At 41.7% G+C, this 21,656-nt stretch overlaps 1 protein-coding gene across 2 annotated transcripts; it reads right to left on the bottom strand.

The window, feature by feature from the left end:
• Nucleotides 1-294: 294 nt before the first annotated feature.
• LOC137368957 (N(4)-(Beta-N-acetylglucosaminyl)-L-asparaginase-like) lies at nucleotides 295-20,247 on the bottom strand. 2 transcript variants are annotated; one of them, XM_068029328.1, is made up of 9 exons: nucleotides 20,014-20,247; nucleotides 15,825-15,978; nucleotides 14,899-15,011; nucleotides 12,480-12,592; nucleotides 12,226-12,343; nucleotides 12,016-12,091; nucleotides 10,437-10,544; nucleotides 6,989-7,122; nucleotides 295-3,032 (listed from the first exon to the last, which is right to left on the bottom strand). In XM_068029328.1, exons 1-9 carry the CDS (start codon nucleotides 20,174-20,176, stop codon nucleotides 2,938-2,940), a joined length of 1,074 nt encoding a protein of 357 aa, XP_067885429.1. In that variant the 5' UTR covers nucleotides 20,177-20,247; the 3' UTR covers nucleotides 295-2,937. The 2 variants fall into 2 exon arrangements, with proteins under 2 accessions (XP_067885429.1, XP_067885430.1); XM_068029329.1 differs by lacking the exon at nucleotides 6,989-7,122.
• Between the last annotated feature and the right edge of the window lie 1,409 nt (nucleotides 20,248-21,656).

Below are 21,656 nucleotides of genomic sequence, written 5' to 3' on the forward strand. Positions count from 1 at the left end.
TCCCAATAAGTCTTTAAAAGGACAGGGATTCTGCCTCCTGAAACTGCTCCGGGGGTCTGAAAAAATGCAGAGGCAGGGCTCCCCCTGACCTTTCAGTCCAGCGCCTGGAGCCCCACCTGCTGCACAAAATCCAGGCCTACATGTGGGGCGACGGGAGTCTCAAGAAAGAGTGATCGCAATTAAGTCATAAGAGAGCAGAAAGATTTTAGCATTGTCAGGACTCGTATAACTCAAGGAAACAATGTCAAATACTCTCACCAGTTGAACTCTCGTTAGTCAGTTATATACAAAGAATTATGATTTTTAAAATCTCACTTTATTCCATCTTCTGATTTTTGATCATTTTGTTTTCAGATGCAAGGGCTGAGGTTGCACTGACATGGCGAAACCAGAGCTTATTCATATATGGTAAATGGAGAATTACTTAACTGTATCATAACAATTGAAAACAACTGACAGGCCATGAGTTAAATGGAAAATTAGCAGTGCTAGTTCCAATAGTGCAGTGTAATAGCTGCTGCTGCAACACAACTGCACTTAAATGTTACAACTTTATCTGTTAATTCCACTACTAGTGTCCAACTCAGCAGCATCTCTGCATAACATGAAAAATTCTCATGAAAGGTCACAGACTTGAGACATTAATTCCGTTCCCCTCTCTCTCTGCAGACGCTGCCAAATCTGCGTATTTCCAGTATTTTGTTTTTATTTCAGATTTCCAGCATGTGCAGTATTTTGCTTTTGAGCTAACTTTTAATGTTGGAGTGTCTTTTTAAAAAAGAAAATTACAAATTTTGCAACAGTTACTTCAGTGAATTTCCAGACACTTGTAAAATGTAGCTTTGCACTGGGCTGAAATGATTTTGCACCCAATACAATTCGAAGCATTGTGAGATTTTTGAGCAGATGGACTTGCATTTTTTTAGTTTAGTGCACTTGGGAACTAGAAGGCTGACCTGATATTTCAGCAGTATTATCAACAACATGTTGATGAAACTGGCTTTTCCATTCTCAGGCTAAAATACATTTTCTTTTATACAAACTCCCAAAAGGCCATGTATATTGGGTAAATTAAATTTTAAGACTTGAAATCAACAATTTGATTAGGTAGGAGAATCAAGGGATATGGATCTAAGGCAGGTAAATGAAGTTGAGGTACATATCAGCCATTATCTGCTGGAATGGTGCAACAGGCTCCAGGGGCTGAAAGGCCTAATCCTGTTCCTATAGATCTCCTGCATTTGCAAGCATACTTATGACTGGCTACATGACTACGACTTGGGGTTCTCCAATTACATGCTGGTTTTTGTTTAAAGTTCAGAATATCTCACAAAAGATATGATCTAACTGAATGGCCTACTGTGCCTATATGCATGCATGAAACAATTAAATCTGAGGGATAAATTTGGGAGTGCCTATTTTTGGGCAGCTCACCCACAAAGCATTAACAGCCCACGCTCAAATGTAGAGGTTATAGGAGTGCTGGATTTTGGGCCTTGGACCTCAATGTAGATGTCGTTGCTGTTGAAGCCTGCACAGGTAGGTGCTCCAATTTCTAAGTTAGTGAAAAGGTTGGATCATGGGGGTCATGTGCATTGGAATCCACGGTAGGGATTTGGTTGGGGGGGTGGGGGATGGTGGGAGGGGTGAAGGGAAAATAAGTGGGTAGGACCATCGTAGGGTATCAGGAGGGTGGCATAGAGAGAGGTCAGAGTGGGAGAGGTCATTATGTTGGGTACTTAGTCTCTTTTGTTTACTGAAACAGTGTTTACAGCTGGATTTCCTAGATGTGGCCAGCGCCTGCGCTGACTGCCTCAGCATAAACCAAAGTTTCTGCAGGGATCTGAAGCAGGTGACAAGACTATTTACACATTCAAATGAGGGGCCTAATGCCTGCCTCAGACATGGGTAAAGGATGCCTCTTATTTATCCCTTACCAAGGTGGTATGTCCTATGTACTGTGCATTAGCAGCTTGGACTTCATTTTCGATCCTTACATGGCCACAAAAGTGGCTAAAGAGAAAACAATACTACACAGCTCAATTTAGCTCCCCAAGGACAGGATTTTCATTCCCAAACCACACCCCCCGTCAGGGTGAAATGCAGATAGGGAATCCGGAAATGCTGGCAACAGGATTCCAAGGGAGCTTTTGGAAGACGTGGACAATTGAGAGGCTACCTCAAGGTGCCCAGTCCAATTAAGGCCAGCAGGCAGGCTCCACATCCGGGAGAGCAATCTGAGTGCCTGAGACACTGGATGCCCAGCAGGAGAGGTGGGTGCTGCTGGTGCAGATGGGAGAATGAGCGGGTACCTTAAGATAGCAGTGTCCTCTGAAGACTTCTCAATGTTTAAAAATATGCCCACAGCTGCCAGGCAAGCATTGTGAAATGGGGAAATGGCCTCCACAGGATGGCCTGCAGCCACAGTTGTGGCCCTCTGGCAATTGTGCTGGATGGGGGGGTGGGGGTGAGGTGATGGGGAGTGGATAGAAAGTGAAAAGTAATTGAAGCATTGCTGCCCCCCATGCTGTCTAGAAAATTCCAGATGGCATGTGAAGAGTACCCTCAACAGGCACTTGAATTAGTATAACTAGCTACCCACTGCTGGTGGGCAGGTAGGCATCACCCTGGAAATAGTCTTCCTCAAAAACCAGGCTGGAGGCAGGAATATTCCAGCAGATCAGCACACCAGCTGGTAATTCAAAATTGCCTGCCTGCGTTTGAACCAACTACCTTCGCAGAATGAAAATCCAGCCCTAAATGTTCACAGTACAACTCAAACTCTAGAAATGTAATCTTCATTTAATTAATTGGCAAGTAGATATGGCTCAATTGCCATAGAGCATCAACAATGTTCTGTACTAAATGTGGTAGACACAAACCCTAAAAGTCTTTGAAAATGATGCATCTCCGCAGCTTTAAATGCAGTCTGCAGCTTTAAATGCAGTCCACTATCTGTTCTGAGGCCTTCAAAGGAGTGTAAACCATAAAATGAAACTGGTCAAGTTCTGGAGATTTACTGCACGCAGCACCTAAAAGAAAAGACAACAATTTCAGGAAAATCCAGTTGCGGTTAATGTAACACATCAAATAGGCAAGTTATTTTGAACCACTTTATATTTATTCTAAAATAGTTTCGACTAGTTTTGAGTGGTATGTACTTCCAAGTGAATTAGAGCAAATAATTTTCAGCTTTGTCACAGTAAAAGTGAATTTTGCTTAAAAAGAAAAAGTAGAAGTAAATTTCCAAGTAATTGTACAAGTGAATGTACCAGCTGGAGAGATTTTCTCCCCACATTTAAACCATTTAAGAGTGATTATGGACCCAATTTTAACCCATTTCAAAACTACCCACTTAACCAAAGTTAAAAATCAGACCCATTATGTCTTCCTTTTGATAAACAACTGTGCTAGCTTCAAAAGTATCAGTGCCTAAATTTCAAAAGTAGCAATGCATAGTCACAATGAAATCCCTTAATAATCAGTAACTGATTATTGGTCATGGAAGTTGCATTAGAATGTGAGTTTTTTTCTTTCATGGGATATGGGCACTGGTGGCAAGACTAGCATTTGTTGTCGATCCCTAATTGCCCTTGACAACTGAGTGGCTTGCGAGACCATTTCAGGGAGCAGTTAAGAGTCAACCACATTGTTGTGGGTCTGGAGTCACACGTAAGCTAGGCCGGGGAGGACAGCAGATTTCCTTCCCTAAAAGGATATTAATGAGCCAGATGGGTTTTTATAACAATGATGGTTTCATGGCACCATTATCAAGACTAGCTTTCAATTCCAGATTTATTAATTGAATTTAAATTCAACCAGCAGCACTGGTGGGATTTGAACCTGTGGCATTAGCCTGGGCCTCTGGCTTGCTAGTTCAGTGACATTACCACTACACCACATTATTGAATTGCTTTGACAACTAAGTTTTAGCCTTCAGCCTGTACTTAGTTCAACTTCTATTTGTACCAGATAGTCACTGTTCAATGTTAAACCTACATTTTGCCAAACAGCCCTTTCCTTTCCCCTCTCTGGGATAATCATTTGTTATAAAATTGCATTGTTAAGATATGAAGAACTGCATAAAGCAGCTGCTTCAGATTTTTTTGGTGCCTATTAAACTGTACAGTATGGTACACAGTGATAACCTGATCTTAATCTGCTTGTCCTCTCAGATCAAAATCAGTCAGGGTCAGTGTTCCAGCTGCTATTCAGTAACTCCTGCTGGAAATAGCACATGTAAACATTGGGCAGGAACATGACTGGGCTGTTATAAATATTCTTCACGGTCAAATATAGACTTGCATATTAAGAATGACCAATTGGGCCAAGTATTGGAGAACTTGGCGCAGTGGTTAGCACCGCAGCCTCACAGCTCCAGCGACCCGGGTTCAATTTTGGGTACCGCCTGTGCGGAGTTTGCAAGTTCTCCCTGTGACCTGCGTGGGTTTCCGCCGGGTGCTCCGGTTTCCTCCCACAGCCAAAGACTTGCAGGTTGATAGGTAAATTGGCCATTATAAATTGCCCCTAGTATAGGCAGGTGGTAGGGGAAGGTGGGGATGTGGTAGGAATATGGGATTAGTGTAAATGGGTGGTTGATGGTCAGCACAGACTCGGTGGGCCGAAGGGCCTGTTTCAGTGCTGTATCTCTAAATAAATAAACTTTCTCAGCATGCGGGTGGCAATGATAATGACAACAACTTGCATTTACATAGCACCTTTAACATTGTTTAATGTCGAGCCACAGAAGGAGATAGTGCGACAGTCAACCAAAAGCTTGATCAGAAGAGATAGGTATTAAAGAATGGGAGGAGAGAGAGGCAGAGAGGTTTAGGGAGGAAATTCCAGACTTTAGACAGCTGAAGGCATGGACACTGATAGGGGAATATCCAAAAGGCCACAATTAGAGGAAGGCAGAGATCTCAAAGGATTATAAGGCTGGAGGAGGTTACAGACATAGGGAAGGTGAGGCAAAGGAGGGATTTGAAAGCAAGAAAAAAGAAATTAAAACAAAAAAAGGGGGCATTGCCAGACTGGGAGCCAAAGTAGGTCAGCAAGCAAAAGAGTTTTGGTGAATGGGACTTGGTGTGAGTTAATATATGAGTGTCAGCATCTGGCTAGGCTAGCATTTATTGTCTATCCTTATTTGTTCGAGGAGGTGGTCATGATTCCTCATCGCTACCCTTCAGCAAAAGTGGAGAATGTAGTCCTACCTGGGATGATTGGAAATGACCTGAACACATCTTGTTACCCAGGCACAAACACAGTGCAGTATTCAATCCAGCCAACATCCCTGATACCTCATTTTAATTTCTTGCCTAGTATCCAATGTAGTAGGATTTTCTCAAAACTTGCAAAGTTTCAAATCTCAGTCTGTAAGTGACTGGAGCATTTACTTTTAGTAAATCCAATCAAAGGAAAAAACTTTCTGGAGAAATCTTGTATCGAGATTAGGGTGACCCTCTCTCCTCAAATCTTGACATGCTAATGTTAGAAAAGATCTGAGATAATGGGAAGCTCAACACAGATATGGTGTAATAAGTACCAATATGCAGTAAGTGATCGCGCTGTTTTAATAAAAGATCTGTTTGGATATCACCACTATCTATTAATTATTTTAATATATCCTGCAAATGCAGCAAGTAAGTTACAATACAACAGTCCAGTGTGTCATTTGTTGGGCATTTAAGAGTCAAAGTCACAGTTTGCATTTTGTTGGATCAGAGACACGAGACTCAATTATCTCTGGGGGTGGGGGGGCGGAAGAGACCCATCAACTTGTACATGCAGAACCCAGAATGTGGTTCTTCACCCTATTGGTTTATAATGCACAGAATTGGTTGAAAGAGGGCTACAGATGTGAAATATGGGATTCAGTGATACTGATAATCACAGCTCACTTCCCTCTCAGTTAGCAGGAAGGTAGAAATTCTGAAGTTTTATTTTACTGTTCAGTGGAGCAATACTTAAACTAGAGCCACCCAAAATGATTTGCTTGAAAAAAAAATATAGCTTTGTAATTTGTTGAACACTGCCTTTTCAAGTAATTCCCTCAGAAATCAATGCCTTTAGTACACACTCGATAGCAATGTAGTATTCAGTCTCCATTCACATGATGCTGGAAGGTGGGGGGGATGGGGGGAAGTTGCAGTTCCAGTAATTAATTTATGCTTAGATTTCTTCCATTAGCTACAGTCTTGCTTTGTTCTGGACAGAATTCTTTGCAAGAGCAGATGTGCCTAGACAAAAACACTTAAAAACTGAAGAAAGTTGCAACACCTATCCTTTTACCTCCTCCCTCCCCACCACCCAGGACCCCAAAAACTCCTTCCAAGTGAAACAGAGATCTTTCAATTTAGTATACAGTATTCACTGCTCGCAATGTGGTCTCCTCTATATGGGGGACACTAAACGCAGACTGAGTAACCGCTTTGCGGAACGCCTCCATTCAGTCCGCAAGCGTGTCCCTGAGCTTTCTGTCGCTTGTTGTTTTAATCCTCCACCTTTCTCCCACTCTGAACTTTGTCCTTGGCCTGTTCTAATGAAGCTTAATGCAAGCTTGAGGAACAGCATCTCCTCTTTTGACTGGGCATTTTATAGCCTTCCAGGCTCATTGAGTTCAACAATTTTAAATCATAACCTCTGCCCCTTTTTTTGTGTGTGTTTTTTGTTACAGGTTTGTTTTCCCCCACCCACCCCCAGTTTCTTTCTTAATCCCAGTGGGTTTATCCATTTTAAATCGCAAGAGTGCACCGTATTCTGTCAACAAAAATAATTCCCTGCTTGGAAAATGGCTACAATCCCAAATAGAAACTTCTATGTTGTTCCAAATAAATCAGATTTTCAGGCTTTCACAATATGAATCTGCTCAATATAGTTATGTGCAAGACAAGTTTATTCAAGGATGTTTATTTCCTGTATGGCTTTAGTTTTCTCAAGAGACCAGTTTCACACTTAGGTCTTTAACAGGTTTTGTTTAAAGACCTACCATAACTCCCAGTTGTGTTAGCACAAATAAGCGCACCAAAAAATTTTGGATAATACTTTTGGATTCTTGTAATAGCCTTCTGGCAAGCTGTGGTTGGATCAATCCCCAATCTCATATATTCCACTGCTTGGTAGCTAATTGGAGAGGCAAAAAAACACCAAACTAAGATAATGCCCACATTAAAAAATACTTGAACAGCAAAAATCACAAATTTTACACAACAATCTTACCAAGTATATTTTCTGAAAAAAAGCAACTTTTATGAATGCTAAAGACATATTTTAAATGCTAACAGTTTTAAAAGCTACTTAAAAGAAAATCTTCATTTCTGAACCACTACAAGATATACAGCATGCAAAACTGAGGGGTTATATCCACAAAGAAAGATGGAAAAGGCTAGGTCTCATGCCGAAAGGTGGTTTGATAGAGGTCTTTAAGATTATGAAAGCATTTCATAGGGTACATGTAGCGAAATGTTTCTACTTGCAGGCAAGACCAGAACTAGGGGCTATATAGTCACTCAGATCCAAAAAGAAATTCATGAGAAACTTCTTTACCCAGAGAGTGGTTAGAATGTGGAACATGCTACCACATGGAGTAGTTGAGGCGAATAACATTTAAGAGGAAGCTAGAGAAGCACTTAAGAAAATAATAGGTGATATCAATGGGATCAGATGAAGGGGGGGATGGAGGAGAGGAAGTTTGCATGGACCATAAAGACTGCCATGCACCCATTGAGCTGAATGGCCCTTTTCTGTGCTGTACATACTTTGTAATTGTAATATATTAAGATAATCAAAAGCCTCGATAGCTTTCCTTTTTAAAGACGTTAAAAGTGCAGGTCCTCTTCCCCAACCTATATCACCTCTGAAAGACACCAACACACGCTGGGATACAGTTCCAATGACACCGACCATTCATTTCCCAAGTGACCATTCTTTACGAGCCCTCATAGGGAGTATGGGCAAGTTATTTAATCAAAGAATATCCCAAACCCCTTCTCATCTGACACCCATCCATACTTTCCTTCTCACAGGTGTTACTGGATAGCGACCAAGGAGCAGGAATTCTTAAAAGAAAAACCAAGATAACAAACTAAAGCCTTTTAGCATGGGACATGAATAGCTCTGGAAAATAAAAAGCCTGTAGATTACAGGAGGAAGTCAAACTGTTTAGTTTTGAAGACCCATGAAAAAATTAAGAGGCTGTGACATTTTGTTCTGACCATGAGGGTTCTGGTGGCAGGCCGGAAGGTGGGGTGGGGAAGACCCTGACTCGGCACTCCGTTGGACCCCCATTGCAATTCCAGGGCAGGCAGGCAATTAACTGCCCACCGTCGGGGACACTATCCCCTTAAGGGATGAGCTCCTGGCCAATTGGAAGGCCGGCAGCTCTGCAGTACTGGCAGTGCCAATAGGAGCGGTGGCCACTGCCGGTACTGCAGGAGGCCCTGATGTAGCAAAGAGTCCAAAGATCCCGGGAGAGGTGAGTGGGGTTGGGTTTGCCGGGGCCATTCAGGTAGGCCCCGGTGACAGGATGGTGTGGGAGGGGCGGGGGGCATCATCAGGGGTCGAGGCTCTCCAGGGACCCTGGATTGCCCCCAAAAGGAGGGACCCCCTCCCACCCAACTCGGAGGCTATCAAGTTTCAGCTGGAATCTCCCTGCAGCAGTGGGACCTCCACTTTCTATTAAATTGAGGTGGAGGTGGGAAGAGGCCCTTAAGGGGCCATGAGGGCCTCAATTGGCCTGAAGCAGGAAGGCCGTCCTCAACCTTCCCTGCCCCGGACTAAAAACTGAAGGCGTCAGGAAGGTGATGGGCACTCCACCACCCACCCCGGTCTCCATTCCAGTCCCTATGCGGCCCATAAAACTCAGCCCAATATTAGCAAGGATGCAGAGGGAAGAAAAAGATTGAAAGGCACCATAACCGGGGCTTAGAAGAAACAAAGCAAGTTTAAATCAGGACTAATGATCATAGTGGTGAGTGAGGAAATAAAAGAGAAAATAAAGAGTGGAACCTTGAACTGCTTTCCCAGAACAGATTGTATTAGAGTCTTGGAAAGATTTTGGCTTTATAGGGATCAAACCATAACTGGAATATTACATGGTGGTTCCATGCTTTGAGCTTGGGAAATCATTGGATGGTGTGCCTCCAATTCCGAGATGTGCTTCTAGTCAGCCCTACTTGGAGGGATTAAATTGCAGAATCAACAGTGCAGTTTCAGCTAATCCATTATAGAAACAAAACTGATTTTGCAGTCAGGCACTCTGAGTGGGCCGCACCTGCTGGGAGGGTCAGTTGGGAAATTGTCGGCTTGTAATGCCCGACTTACAACTCAGAGGGAAAAAAAAATCAGGGTCTTCCAGCTAGTGCTACGTACAAAGCCCAAAAATAGAGAACTGGCTTTCAAGAGTGGATAATTGTTGGGGGGGGGGGGGGCGGGTGGAATAAAGAGATACAAATGAGAAAAAGGAAACTGAGCTCCTGGAATCAGCTTAGAAATGCAGATGATTTGGGTGTTCCTCTAGAGGGTAGAGCTAATAGTGAAGCCAAGAATATTAATACATTAAAAAGGACTATTGGTGAACTTTAAAAAGGTGGTAGCAGTTTGTTATACTTGCAAGGAACATAACATTTCAATCATTGTTCCCCTATCAACCAATTCCTCATTGCCCCAGTGATGGACATGGAGGAGATCTGATTTAGTCATTGCACTGGTTAGTTTTCACCTCTTTCATCCAGAAACCCTGAAAGCAATTAGAGACACTCCATTTCCACCCCAGCTGAGATCAACTAACTCAGCGCAGACTAGGAATAAAACAAACACATGACCTTTAATCTTCTATAGCTCAGTCATACAGTACACTTACAAATTATTGTCCTAAAGGAGTTTTTATACCAAATATAGTAATTAGTTGGAAGAAAATATCAGCATCAATATTGTAGGATAGCTGCAATTGTCTTGTGCTTGGCTGTAGTCCATTTTATATCAAAGTAGCAAGATGGAGCCCAGTATGAGGGCAGGCATTCAACTTGAAATTAGGCTACAATTACTGCCCCTTTACTGTTAAAGCAGACTGGGTGATGCACAGTCCAATATCCCCTGTTTCCTCTGGGAGCATAGTTAAAATTGGAAACTCAGATGCAGATCCACTTCCTAGCCCTCCCTAGAGCATCATATTAGTACACTAAAATCTCTTAAAATACTTGTTACTCACCCACAATATGGTTACATAACAACCTCTTATTCCTATGGCCATAATGCAGAAATGTGACATTTAAACTACTGCTGCTATCAGTCTATTAAGCAAGGGAAATTTATTTCGTAAACTCAAGGCATGTTGTTAAGCATTATTCTTTTAAATATTGCAGCTTCAGTTACCATGATAATTCAAAGGGGTTAAAAAGCACATCTTCCAACATGAGCAAATTTGGCAAGAGACATACCTCGGAAGAAATCGCATCATAATATCTCCCACTCCAGTAGCAGCAGCAGCTCCAGCTGTACTATCAGCATAAGCACCTGCTCCAGCTATTGGTGAATCCCCCACACGGCTATAAAAAATATAAATAGAATACTGAATGGTCATTATCATTTTGAACAAATATACATCTGGATTGATCCTAGAGATTAGATTTCTCTGATAAACCTACTATACCTTCCAACAATCAGCAACATCAAAGCATGGAGCATGTAGAAGGGTTGTACCACCACCCCTATGCTGCACTCCCCCACCACTCACTAAGCAGAGAGGGAATGTCTCCAATGTCCACTGGACTATATGGGAAGTACCAAATAGATGCAAGGTTCATCTTTGACAATTTTAGGCTTCTATCTAGCCATTTGTGGCACTATATTTAAAAAAAAACTAGAAAAGATTTTATTTTCATGTTCTCTTGCACTTGCCTTACCATTGTTATTGTATCTTTTGTAATGGATTCTCTTTCATTACGCAGACAGGAAGTGCTGAATTGCTTGCCCAGTATGTTATGGTCAAGTGAGGAGGGGTCGAAGGGCTTCCCTCTTTTCTCTCTCGTTTGACCACAACAGGTTTAATTTGTTCTTAAAGCGGACGTACTGGCCAATTCAGAAAGTGTTTGATTACTTACTGGCTATGATCATAACAAGGTTTTCTTGAATTAACAAAGAAAGGGGGTTAACTTTATTGTGCCTAAACTGAACTAATAAAATAATAAACAATGTGCAACTTCCACACACATACACACACAAATGGGTTACAGAGTGGGGAAAGGTAGATTGGTTGAGTTAGAGTCCATTAAAAAAATTGCATACAGTCTGTGGATTTTGGTGATTTGGCTGGCTTCAGTGATCCTGGGTGGGCAGAGAAAGAGAGAGACAGAGAGAAAAGAGAAAAAGAAAGAGAAAAAAAAAAGAGAGAGAAAAAAGAGAATTCCAGATGTAAGGACCTAGGCAGCTGAAGACGTCGCTGCCAATGGTGGAGTGAAGACAATTGGGGATGCACAAGAGGAAAGTATAGAGTTTATAAATAAAGACAAGTTAGGTACTGAACCTGGGACTTTCGTGACTTAGCTACTCAGCACTGTAACAAGCAAAGCATTCAGGGGATATTAACACTAAGTTTGAGAATACAATTCTTTATTAATACCAGGTTATTATTATAGATAATTGTCCCATCAATTTAGTCTTAAATTTCTACTTAGCCGCAACTTCATGTTGGTACTGGTAGCTGTGATGAAAGAAAATACATGACAGTAGTAATGCGCTAAAGATAATATGGCAAGATGTCATCTTACTGTAACACATAATCCAATAAAGAATGACATTTAGCATGTTGTTTACAACAATAGTCAACCCTAAATAGCAATTTTAAGTGAACTCTAGTCTAGCATTAAGATATCCTCATCTATCGTCTTAGATATATTTTTAAAGTTCTTTTAATCTTTCCGGCTGCCAGCCCAAATTAAATTTATATGCGAATCATTATGCTACTGTGTAAAACAGAGAGGTTGTTCACTAGAAGCTTAAAAGATGAAGAAAACCTACCCTGGGATTTTATGTGTTAAGCCATTAGTAGACGTCCCAGCAGCTACACTTCCACTCTTATCAATCACAACCATACCTAAATTCAAAAAATTCAGCAATTAAGCGAAATCACACATGAATCTGCTTTCCTCACAGCTACACAAAGTGTCTTTCACGCTAAAAATCCTGTTTACTTTACACGTATCTACATTTGTCGGAATAAGAACTTACCAATGGTGTCATGGTTGTGAACATTGAACATTTCTGCTGACATTCTATGTTTTTTTGACTGTAGCCCCTTCATTCGCTTGTACGGTCCACAAGATGTTTCAGCATTTGGTAAGACATTCTGTGAAAAACAAATTATTTTTTTGTCCCCCAAAGTAAGTTATTAGTTAAAACTCATTTCAGACCTGGTATCCCATCTTAAAAGAATGTATCTAAAATAATTAGTAAGATTTGTCCTTTGTTAAAATGACACTCACCTTCCAGAAATTGGGCTGGCAATTTTTGCTTAGCCATTCTGAGTGCATGGACAGAGATTTATTTGTTGTTAAATCTTCACTAAGGAAACCCATATTCTGAGCAAAAATTGATGCTGTTGGAAAAATATTGTATTATATGAAGTGTTTAGATATCTGGATGCATGAATATTAATATTGTTAAATAAACATCACATTACTGTTTTAACAAATCTTCTAATTCACTGCCTTTCAGGCACTTAAATATGAAAGGGTAGAGGTTATGTTACAGTCCTTGTTAGACCACAACTAGAGATATATGAGCAGCATACCTTAGGAAAGATATATTGCCCTTGCAGGGAGTGCAGCATAGATATACCAGAATGATGCCTGGTTTACAATTGTATTGTAAAATGGATAATAGATTTTTAAGGTATGTTCTGTCTGAAGGTGAGAACATGGAAATGGCCAATGTTCTCTCAATCCTCTTTGCCATTTTTCTGAACCTGGTTCTTGGAGATGACCTGAAAAAAGCCATCTTTATGTAGATTCCAAGGGTTAAATTACCAGGAGAAATTACACAAACTAAGATTGTATTCCCTGGAATTTAGTAGGTTAAGGGGTGATTTAAGTATACAATATTAAAAGGGAGCAGATAGGGTAGATAGAGAGAAACTATTTCTCTTAGTTGGTGATTCTAAGACTAGGGGGAATAGTCTAAAAATTAGGAGTCAGATCTTTCAGGATTGAAACAAGAAAACACTTCTTCACACAAAAGAGTGACAGATGTTTGGAACTCTAATCTGCAAACAGCAATTGATGCTAGATCATTGGTTATTTTTAAAATCGAAGAGTGATAGATTTCTGGGGTATTAAGGGGTATGGGGCAAAGTTGGGTATATGGAGTTAAGTCATGATCTTATTGAATGGCGGAACAGGATTGAAGGGCTAAATGGTTGACTTGTATTCCTACATTCCTTTAGAAGCACAATATTTTTCATTAGGGAACGGTACTCTGGAAAGACAAATTTTTGTTAAAAAGTACCTTTCCCACCCTTTTTGTAAGATGATATTAGTCCAAAAAACATTTCTAAAAGTATCAATTTTCTTACCATCAAGGAGACTCAGGAGTAAAGTCTTGGCTGTCTGTCATGTTCCCAGTGAACATCCTCGAGCATTGGCATAGGGTATGACAAAGGCCATGAATTTATATGGTCCCACAAGAGCTAATTCAGACCTATGTAATCTCAGGAAACCATAAATATTAGGGATGCAAATTTCCTAGATTGCATTAGGGTTTCCTGATTTGAACTATTCTAGATTGGCCATTCCTAAAAGGAGATTTATTTTTTATTTGTTCTTGGGATGAGTGTCGCTGGCAAGACCAGCATTTGTTAGGAGTTGGGAGCATTGTCCGCTAGAAAAGGACACTGATCAAAGCAAATTCAACATTAAATTTAGTTTTGACAGCAATTTTCAGTGAAAGATAAAAAAGATTAAGTCCATTCCACTCTGCAGTATATAGTATTTTTCTTGCATCAATGGAAAAAGCAGGCAGAGTTACCACAGAATCATTAAAGCTTGTGTCAGCTACCCATTACCTCTCTCTACTTGTTAAAGATCTGCTTCTAAACTAATTATCGATATCTTGCATAACATTTTGGAAAAACTTGTTTACTCTTCTCCCTAATTAATAAATAAATACAAGTGTATTTATACTGTAGCACAATGATTGGTAAGCCATAAGCAAATTATGATAATTTTATGATGATTAGAATCTTTTCCAAGACATTAGACCCAATACAAAGGTCATTCTGTCTTCCAACAGTATTATCTGTTGATAGCAAAGAGACTAGTTCAAAATTAACTATGCTCGTATATTCCTTTTAAGAATGTACTCCAGGCACATTCTCAATGTTCAAAGTCATTCCAATTTTAAAAAAGTAAAACCAATTGCAGTTGGACTTTTTATTTTGGACTAGTCAATCCATAATCTGTAATTTTTTTTAACAATCATTTTTATTTAATTGTTTTCACAAGTGTTAGCCATGGCTCAGTGACTAGCATTCTGGCCAACTCAGAAGATTTGGGTTCATGACTGGAGTACAAAATCTAGGCTGACACTCCAGTGCAGTATCAATGGGAGTTGTTGGATGTGCCATCTTTCAGATAAGATGTTAAAAAACACAGAGGCCCCATCTGCTCTCAGCAGGAAATAGAAGACAGTATTTTGAACAGCAGGGGAGTTCTTCCTGTCCAATATTTATCCCGCAGCTAGTCAATGTCACAATGAGATAATTTGCTCAACATATTGTGTTTGTGGACCTTACTGTGCATGTTTCCTACATTGTGAAATGCTTTGGGACATCTGCAGGTCACGAAAGGTACTAAATAAAATGAATGTTCTTTGAGAAAGAAAGAAACTATGAGGACTAAGGATTACCTGACTCCCCCACCAACAGTGAATGACTGCTGTGTTCCATCACTGCTCGAGCAACACTGATCGCACTTTTAATTCTTCGAAGTTGTCCAACTCCTCCAACCTCAATCGTGTTGCTGAAATTTTAAAAACAATGATGATGAATCTCAATTTCAGCTGTTGGGATTATGTGCAACTTTTCACTCCCCTACTTTTACAAAGTGGCTTTGATGTTCCTATCTGCTGAGGTCATTAAAAATATTAAACCATAAATTAAATATTATATCACAACTTGAAATCTAGCAGACAAATCACGGCCAGATGCTCAACTGGTCCAGCCATATAAATACTGTCACTACAACACCAGGTCAGCAGGTTGGGTATTCTGTGGTAACATTCATACAAGTTTCATTTAACATCTGAACTGCTTGCAATTAAATTAAAATATATTTCAAAGCCTGAGTGCAACAATATACAAGATGGTGAATGCCAGAAGCAATTTTGGAATTTGGAGAGGGGTGACAAAGCCTCATTACAAAAGGGCCCAACAGCTGAGGTCTCTGACTTCAGCCTCCCTTGAAGACAGTGGGCAGCACTCAACCCAATCCACAAAGAGCACTGACAATGCAGTCACCTGCTCTAAAAGTGGAAGATGAGGGATGACCCAAAGTGCGACTGTGGCCATGAGTCCCAGTCCATGGACACATTATAATCAACCTGCCCACTAAGATCTGTTGCAGGAGGTGCTTTGTTTCTCTACTCGGTATCTCAGTAGGAGAACGGATACCCAAACTAGACATCCCATTATAAGCTTTTCCTGTCATACAAAAGCGATAGTAGTACCCAAAGGCTATCATCATGACAAGTGCAATTCATTGCATATTTGGTCCTAAAAGCAATTTTGTAAGTAGATAAATTTCCCAGTATGCAGCCGTGGTCAGGTTACTTACCCATTCATAATCATAGCATCTAATGTCGTCTCTCCATGTTCATCTGGGTTTCCTCCATATCCCACTGTGCCACGACACTGGTCAATTTCACACTGAGTGCAACCTTTTTCCACTGCATCTAATGCTGAACCTCCAGACTGAAGCGTATCCCATGCTGAAGGGAAACAAAAATGGAAACAAGCTTGCAGGGCTACAGGGACTGAATTATGATCACTATCACCAAAATGCTCTCCCACTGCCGCCCCTTTCTGCTGCCCATCTCATTTCCTAAATCTAAGTCTAAAACTGCACCCTCTCTTGTTGGACTTTCTGGGCAAACAAGTTCTCCTAAATACACCTCAAGAATTCTGCTCCATCAATTCCTTTCATACTTAACTGGGCTAGTTTAATATTGGGGTAGTTAAAGTACCCTATGATTGCCTTACTGTTTTTACACTTCTCAGAGATTTGCTGACATATCTGCTCTTCTATCTCCCTCTGACAGTTTGGGGGTCTATATAGCACACTCCCAGCAGTGTGATTGCCCCTTTTTTATTCCTTAGCTCGATCCATATGGCCTCATTTGATGGACCTTCCAACACATCATGCCTCCTCACAGCTGTAATTATTTCTTTGACCAAAACTGGCACTCACCCGGCTTTCTTATTCCTTCCCCACCATAGTGTCATTTTTAACAATCGTTTGGGGCATCACTGGCTAGGCCAACATTTATTGCCCTATGAAGATAAACTGCCTTCTTGAACCGCTGCAGTCCTTGGGGTGTAGGTACACCAACAGTGCTGTTAGGGAGTTCCAGGATCTTGACCTAGCAACAGTGAAGGAACAGCAATATAGTTCCAAGTCATGGGTAGGAGAGTTTTTATGGAGGGGAGATTAATGGAGGACGGGGTGGGGGCAGTGAAATCTTAGAGATCAAGGTAAATTGAGATGAAGATTGAAATCGCCAAGCATAAGGAATTGCTCAGTGCATAGGCTGAGGAAGGATATTTCAGTTAGAATTTCAGGGCAAGGCTGAATATTAGTAAGCACTGAGGATTTTAAAGGGGAATTTGGAGGTGGAACAATTAGGTGACGTGCTGCTCCTGACATTCCCTCCTGCAATCTTCACTGAATCAGGGCTGGTCCCCTGGATTGATGGTAATGGTAGAGTGGGGGATATGCAGGCCATGAGGTTACAGATTGTGGTTGAATATAATTCTGTGCTGTTGATGGCCCACAGCACCTCATGGATGCCCAGTTTTGCATTGCTGGATCTATTCGAAATCTATCCCATTTAGCATGGTGGTAGTTCCACACAACATGATGTTGGGTACCCTCTGTAAAAATGGGACTTCGTCTCCACAATGACTGGGCAGTGGTCACTCCTAGCAAAACTGTCATGGACAGATATATCTGCGATATGTAGATAGGTGAGGACGAGGTCAAGTAGGTTTTTCCCTCTTGTTGTTTTCCCTCACTACCTGCCGCAAATCGGGTCTTGCAGCTATGTCCTTTCAGACTCAGCCGGTGCAGTCAGTAGTGGTGATACCAAGCCACTCTTGGTGATGGACATTGAAGTTCCCTACCCAGAGTACATTTTGTGCTCTTGCTACCCTCAGTGCTTCTTCCAATTCATGTTCAATATGGAGAAGCTTCGATTCATCAGCTGAGGGGGCGCAGTCAGTGCTAATCAGCAGGAGGTTTCCTTGCCCATGGTTGACCTGATGCCGTGAGATTTCATGGGGTCCAGAGTCAATACTGAGGACTCCCAGGGCAACTCCCTCTGATGAGTCTGTCCTGCCAGCAGGACAGGACATACCCAGGGATGGTGATGTCTGGGTCATTGCCTCCAAGGTATGATTCCATGAGTATGACTGTGTCAGGCTGTTGCTTAACTGGGCTGTGGGATAGTTCTCCCAAGATGTTAGTAAGGAGGACTTTGCAGGGTCAATAGTGCTGGGTATGCCGTTGTCATTTCCAGCGTCTAGGTTGATGCCGTGTCATTCGGTTTCATTCCTTCTCTTAGATTTTTTAGCGGTTTGTTACAACTGAGTGGCTTGCTAGGCTATTTCAGAGGGCAGTTAAGAATCAACCGCATTGCTGTGGGTCTGGAGTCACATGTTGGCCAGACCAGGTAAGGACAGCAGATTTTCTTCCCTAAAAAAGGACCTAGTGAACCAGATGGGTTTTTACAACAATTGGTAATGGTTTCACCACTAGACTAGCTTGTCTGAAAACCTTGCAACCAGGAACGTTGAGCTGCCATTCTGTCCTTCCTTAAGCCATTTTTCTGTAATAGCAATGATATCATACTGCCAGGTGTCTATGCCCTCAGCTCATCTGCTTTATTTGCTATACTCCTTGCATTGAAGTAGATACCCTTAAGCACTGCCAAACTTTTTTTTTTATTTTCTAACCTTTTTTCTAACTGTTTTTGGGAAAGATGACGAGGCATTAGAGAGAGTACAGAAAAGATTCATGAGAATGGTTGCAGGGATGAGGAACTTCAGTTAAGTAGAAGGATTGGAGAAGTTGGGACTATTCTCCTGAGAGAAGGTTGAGAGGAGATTTGATAGAGATATTCAAAATCATGAGGGGTCTGGACAGAGTCGACAGAGAGAAACTGGTCCCACTCGTGAAAGGATCGAGAACAAGAGGGCATAGATTTAAAGTAATGGACAAGACAAGCAAAAGCGACATGAGGAAAAACTTTTTTCACGTAGCGAGTGGTTATGGTCTGGAATGTTTGAGATAGTGTGAGGAATGCCTCCTACCAAGATGAAGTAAGAGATCACATGTGAGAAAGACTGGAGGGAGATGCCTTCAAAGGAGTCTCACAGACTGGTGTAAAGCTGTTAGAATGTGATAAAAAGAGTTAATGTTCAAAAGTACAGAAGACGCAGTAATCTCTAAGCTAGACTAACCAAGTATATTAAAGTGGCAGTCGACAAACCAAACATACAACCGTCATGATCCCACTGCTTTGTGGGATCTTGCTGTGCACAATTTGGCTGCTGCATTTCTGTACAACAGTGATGGCTCAAAAGTATTTAATTGCTACAAAGCACATCCTGAGATAGCCCATTTACATATTTTTTAAATATTCGTTCTTGGTATGTGAGTGTCTTTGGCAAAGCCAGCATTTATTGCCCATCCTTAATTATCTCTAACATCTAGTGACTCCACATCTGCTTCAGCTCATCTGCTGCTGAAACCCTTCATTCATGTCCTTGTTGCCTCGAGACTATTCCAACACGATCCTGGCTGACCTCCCACATCTAACCTCTATAACCCTGAGGTCATCCAAACTCTGCTGCTCATGTCCTAACTCACACCAAGTCCCATTCACCCATCGCCCTTGTGCTTTCAGACCTACACTGTGCCCTGCCAATGCAACATCCAGATTTTAAATTTCTCATTGTTTTCAAATGCCTCCTCATCTCTGTAGTCTCCTCCAGCTCCACAATATCTGCGCACCTCTAATTCTTGAGCATCCCCAACTTTAATCACTCCACCATTGGTGGCCTTAAGCTGCCAAGGCCCAAATCTCTGGAATTCCTTCCCTACACCTCTCCACCTCACCTTCCTGCTTTAAGATGCTCCTTAAAATCTACCTCTTTAACCAAGCTTTTGGTCATCTGTCCCATATCTCCTTATGTGGCTCCATGTCATATTTTGTTTTATGATGCCCACCACCCATCCCCATGAAGCACCTTGGGATGTTTTATTATGTTAACAGTGCTATATAAATACAAGTTGTTGTTGGTTGTTAAGCTGGAGGCGGTTACAGAAATAGGCAATATGACACCATACAGGGGCAAGAATTTTAAAATCTAGGCACTGCCAACCAGGAACCATTACAAGTTACCAAACATATATTTGATGGATGAACAGGAATTGATGCGAGCTAGGATATGGCAGCAGAGTTTTGAATGAGTTAAAGTTTATGGAGGGTGCAAGGTGTCAGGAGGATCAAAACAGCAGCCATAATATTCACCCCAGTACTGCCAGCAATATACGATGACACAGATTTAAGGGATAAGAAGCATTTATGCTTTACTCATCAGAAGCAATCCTGACCATTCCCCAAATAACTGGACTTAAATCAGCAACTGGAGCAGCAGCTTGCAATAACTCTCACCGTACAACTGCAGGTTATGCACAAACATAACGGAAGTGAGGCTCCTCTACAACGACTGCTTGTACTTACCTCGCTGCACTGCGTTATGATAAGGCCAGGTGTTAATGACAAGGGGCAGCTGGGCGGCCGCGAGCAAGCAGTTGGTGCTGAGCGTGAAGATCAGTGGAACGTAGCCCGGAAACCCCATAACACCGCTAACCCGGTTCCCATTCACAAAAAGTCCGCCTCCCATTCGCAGGAAGCTCAGCCCGTCTACAACAGAGAGCGAAGGAACAGCAATCGGATCACGCTGGCTGCCGAGCCTCTATTTAACAAGCTTTGCCCCTCCCCAGCTGTCATCTCATCCATGCACCGCCCCTTGTCAGATGGTACTTTTATGGCAAATTTAATTTTACTCTCCCGGAGTAATTTGACTTTTAATGCACATGTTATATCCTCTCCAAGTTAATTTAATAGTTATATATATATAAATCAACCTTAAGATTAGCAGTTTTAGAATCTCCTTTTTTATTTGTGGGATGTGGGCATCACTGGCTAGGCCAGCAATTATTGCCCATCTCTAATTGCCCTTGACCTCAGTGGCTTACCAGGTCATTTCAGAGGGCATTTAAGAGTCAACCACATTGCCGAGGGTCTGGAGTCATGTAGGCCAGACCAGGTAAGGACAGCAGATTTCCTTCCCTAAAGGACACTAGTAAACCAGATGGATTTTTACAACAATCGACAATGGTTTTATGGTCACCATTAGACTTTATTAACTGAATTCAAATTTCATCATGTCCCCAGAGCACTAGCTGGGTCTCTGGATTAGTAGTCCAGTGACATTACCACTATGCCACTGCCTCCCTAATAAATTGACTGGTGTGCTCAATCAACATTAAAAATAAATTGTCTGGTCATTATCACATTGCTGTTTTAGGTCCTGGAAGGCACTATATAAATGCAAGTTTTTTTCCAGTAGAGTTACCAACTCTGGTTTCAGGTATTCCTGGTGGATTGATCACAAAACTTCTGATCACTTGATGTTTGCAAACGTGATCACATTTTTCTGACAATGGTTGGGCCCCCGGAGTTGAGGATCTTTGTTTGTGGTTTTGCCCCAGCAGCTCTCTTGCGAGAAGCTCGGAGAACCAGGAGGTCATTCTCAAGTGGGTGAAGTAGGTGCACTGGCGCAAGGCACCACTAAAAACCTGAAGTGCCAGCTCTACTTTTCTCCCGGGTTGCTAACAGTAGTTTAGTTGGAGATTAATCTTCTATTCGTGGAGACTCCCAGGCAAAACGAGAGGGTTGACAACCTGACCCTAACCTTGATCCCTGGGAGAAAGGGAGGGCGCATCAACCAGAGTGCGAGAGGACTTACAGATAAATGCAGGGGAACCGTCAGCAGAGAGTCAGAGAGAGCAAAGAGTGTGAACCTGAGGGGAAACAATGAGAGAGGAAACAGATAAAAGTGGGAGAACTGTCAGCAGAGAGTGTGAGCCTGAGGGGGAAGTTACAGTTACAGCCAAAGTTACAGCATGAGTTGAATCTGATGTCACTGCAGTGGAGGGAGTAGATTGGTGGGCAACAGGTAAATTTTTTATAATTTAAATTATTCATTTTTTTCACTGTTGAAATTCACTTGCTGGTAATTTCCATTGTGGTTTAGCTTCCTTGCATAATGCCCAGTGCCTTTATTTTATTTATTATTTAGCATCTCAGCCTTTCAGAGG

Source organism: Heterodontus francisci, chromosome 4 (genome assembly GCF_036365525.1).
Source record: "Heterodontus francisci isolate sHetFra1 chromosome 4, sHetFra1.hap1, whole genome shotgun sequence".
In the NCBI taxonomy this organism is placed as follows: Eukaryota; Metazoa; Chordata; class Chondrichthyes; order Heterodontiformes; family Heterodontidae; genus Heterodontus; species Heterodontus francisci.

Excerpts from the sequence above, each read along its gene's own strand:
- LOC137368957 (XM_068029328.1), bottom strand. The coding sequence starts at position 20,176 with ATGGGAGGCGGACTTTTTGTGAATGGGAACCGGGTTAGCGGTGTTATG. Across the intron at positions 15,012-15,824 it reads GATGCTATGATTATGAATGG|CAACACGATTGAGGTTGGAG; the intron begins GTAAGTAACCTG and ends TTAAAATTTCAG. Across the intron at positions 12,092-12,225 it reads TCACAACCATGACACCATTG|GTATGGTTGTGATTGATAAG; the intron begins GTAAGTTCTTAT and ends TTTTGAATTTAG.